Consider the following 3,733-nt stretch of genomic DNA (forward strand, 5'->3'; position numbering starts at 1 on the left):
TCTTCTTCTTCTTCTTCTTCTTCTTCTTCTTCTTCTTCTTCTTCTTCTTCTTCTTCTTCTTCTTCTTCTTCTTCTTCTTTTTTCTTTTGCAAAATGTGGCGTTGTGCATTTTATTAAAATTGTTGAGGTGATCAGTATAAACTTATTTCTAAAGTGACGTCAGCCACACGGCAATGTCCAGTGTCTCAACACATTTACCTCATTGAGGACGAGTATTATTTTCATTCAACAGTGCTTGCTTGTAAGTACTTTTAAAAATAAAGCATACGTTCGCTATTCATACATAATATTATAAATTTGTATTTTCTCTGTCTGAAACTTTAAATAACAGGCACCAACAAACTGAAAGATGCACATTCATGTTTCTGACTTGTGTATTAAGGCTCAAATGTGTCGCAAAGTTGCCTTTGGTCTGCTATTGATCGGACAAAATATGTGTTCTCTTCGTCCTTACAGAGTTAACGTTGTCTCCTGTTGATTATAGCCGGCCACTCACCTGCCATGGAGATATTGACAGCCTCGTCTAGGGGAAGTCTTAAGTTCCAGCTCTGTCGGAGTTCCGGCTCTCTGGCCTTCAGAACGTTGTACAAAGTGGACACGTACAGATCGACCAGGTCTCCGCGCATGCGCGCAGGAAGGTCGCCGGTGGCCGTACATATATACGTCACAAACTCCGTCTGGCCCGTCTGGGAACTGTAATGAAGACTTCATTGTAACGCTACCTTAGATTAGAATTACAAAGTCGTATCTGCTCAGTACCTAGTTTTGAAAATTTTGAAATCAATTAATGTTTTTAGTTTCACAGCATATCAAAAGTTTTCTGGAGTAATTCTTGATAACGAATTCCGATATTGATAGAGCATACAGAACATTTAGTTTCTGATCTCATGGTCTCAGTAACTCAAAACGGTTTAAATTGTCAGACAGAACTTTGTAATTCTAAGGCAGCGATGATGTGATATTATTCTTAAGGCAACTGATGGGGCGACATGCACGTTAAGCTAGCGAGAAGGAAGGCAGCTTGGATTTCTCGGGATTTTTTCCCTCCAAATGGAGCATCAACATGTTATTATAATTTTTTAACATGTTATTGATATTTTGTCCTTTATAATGTATACTGTTTTCAAGGAAATCTCTAATGTGAAATGTCATATTTGTATGTTTTTTGTCATGTGATTGAATAAAACACCTACTTACCTATAAACGTGCTCCTGAAAATGTCTGAATTTTCTGAATAATGTAATACCCCCCTCCCCCCGCCCTCAAACACACCTATAGGAAGTCACTTACTTGGTTCTCCGGACAAAGGAGATGACGTCCAGAACTATTGGCATGTGCGCGCGAAGTTTGTGGGTCAAACTTTTGCTTATTGTGGCCAGATCGTGGTCCAACACAGTCAGAAGTCCGGAGAGATGACCCATCAGATTGAACATGGCAGCCGCCTCGGGGTCAGTGGGTGCAGTGATGATACTCCCGTGGACTGTGATTACGTCTGAACGGTAAAGATACGTGAGTAGATGGTTGGCGGGGGCTCAGGTGTGGTTTGCTCCTGCTTTCCTATCAAACATATACTGTCCTTCTCTATCCTTCTTTGTTTGTGTTTGTTACTCTCTTGAAATCCTCTAATCTTCGGCACTTATATGACCTAGTTGTGCGGCAAGTACATAAAACCTTTACTGCTAAAACTAAAGATACATATTTGTTAATTGATGTGTATTTTTTAAGTAAACATCTCCGTACTTCAGCTCGGTTTGCATGAATGTGGCAACCATCCAAGCAAGATTTCCCTTAGTAAGAGTTACATTGTCACAATTCGACTCAATATCCCAGGAGCAACTGCGTTCATCTTTCGAGGATTATTGTTACCCGCAAAAAGTTTGTTGTGGTATTAGATATAGAGAACATGAAAGAGTGTCGATGTGGATTAATGTGGTGACAATTGTTCAAAGCAGAAGGCTTGCATTTCGTAAATATTCGACATCAAAGATTCTTCTAATTATTGATCTCCTGTTACACCACCAGACTCCATCAAGATAATGCCGAACAGAAAATCAAATTATAAAAGCGTCCCTGCCACTAGCAAACGATTTAGGATAGTGGGGCAGCGTGTTGAGCTGTGACCAGAGAGGCTGTGACTATTTGAGGGTCAAATACTAGTGGGGGCCCAAGTTAATTTTCTCCTTCTTCCAGTTTTCTTTCCTCTATAAGTCCGGCGTCCTGACGACAGGCTAAGATTTATGCCGTCGGAATGACTGACATTGTGCAATGAAGGTATTACGCTTAAATACAAAATAAACTATAAATAGGTTGATAAATGCATGCGTTTGAAGATAAAAGAAGGCATGTGTGTGTTTTTCTTCAACGAATACATTGATATATTTTAATATGTTGTGATATGGGTTTCACACCCTGTTCAATAATTAAAGGATAAATTCTTTCATTAAACTCCCTTGTCCTCAGACTGCCAGTTAAACTTGTACTGCGTTTTGCGAAACAGTGCTGAACATTGAGAGCACGGCATAGACGAGTATTATAATATCCTAGACCGTGCACTCTGGCACAATTCCGGTTTCCAATTGAGTGCACTTTTCGAGTCAATTTGTAGCCAAAATGAAGAACAAAAAAAAGGGGGGGGGGGAATGCTTCATACATTGTTTTTCCCTTCATTTTGGGTGCCCATGATGCGCAAGCTTCTCAGCAAAGTCTTTATAGAGAGCAAAGAGTTGTGTCTATGGCAGTTTCTAGATCTAGGAGCATGATAGAACAAAGAGCGTCTCTAAAGTATTAAGGATCAATTCGACAAGAAGCAACACTTGTTTTCAAGTATGTGTCTAGTGGCCTCTTCAAAGTGATGTTGGTGACACCCATTTAAGTCGCTGGTTAGTGGAGCATGTCCTTAATTAAGTAGGACACGATAACACTAGCTAAAAACATCATGCGCTGAGCAATGGAGATCAACAAAGGGAATTTTAAAAGCGGTATTTTTTTCAAGGTGTTTATGTTTTGTGAAGCATTACTCTCAGTCGACGAAGTAGCACGAAAGAGGGTTCAACAGAAGACAAGTTGACAAAGTAAAAATTAATGGAAAATGCACGAGGAGTTGAGGAGTACCAGCGGAGCAATTGTGTCCCTTCTTTGGGACTCAACGGGGTTGGTTTTTGGGGGGAGGGAGGGGGGGGGGGTAGCGCTACATGGCTTGTTCTAAGTAAGTGATCAACCAGTGGTACATGATAACCCAAATAAGTACAGATAAAGGAGGGGAACGGTTTTGTTCGCTTCTTTGATGTGTTTTGGGGTTTGGTTATTTTTTATTTTTGTTTGTTTGTTGCTGTTGTTGTTGTTGTTGTTGTTGTTGTTGTTGTTGTTGTTGTTTGTTTGTTTTTGTTGTTTTTTTGGGGGGGCACTGGACGATATGAGGGGATGTGAGAAAAGGGAGTTTGGGAAGGGGGAGGGGGCGGTAAGATATTACAAAGTGAAGCAAAAATATCAAAAAGGAACAGAGGAGAGGCAAGGGGAATACCAGATATTTTGAAAAAGTTAATTCTATACTAGTGATCAAACTCCAAACAACTGTGTTTCCTTTCATGATGCATAACATTTACAGCCATGTTGATACATTTCTGTACGTCAAGCACCAAATCAGGACAAGAACCAAAAACAACAACGAACAAACAAATAAACAAACAAAACAAAGAGGAAACTCTGTACTACTCTAAGGTATCGAATAATGGGG

General features: G+C 40.0%; 1 protein-coding gene across 1 annotated transcript in view; it reads right to left on the minus strand.

The window, feature by feature from the left end:
* The window catches only part of LOC101854484, a gene marked incomplete at its 3' end in the record, with an annotated part of 73,366 nt that overhangs the window by 53,644 nt on the left and 15,989 nt on the right, over positions 1-3,733 (minus strand). Inside the window, 2 exon segments of the mRNA XM_035968683.1 lie at positions 497-693; positions 1,291-1,492. Coding sequence (XP_035824576.1) covers positions 497-693; positions 1,291-1,492 — 399 coding nt within the window.

Source organism: Aplysia californica, unplaced genomic scaffold (assembly GCF_000002075.1).
Source record: "Aplysia californica isolate F4 #8 unplaced genomic scaffold, AplCal3.0 scaffold00075, whole genome shotgun sequence".
NCBI classification, from domain to species: Eukaryota; Metazoa; Mollusca; class Gastropoda; order Aplysiida; family Aplysiidae; genus Aplysia; species Aplysia californica.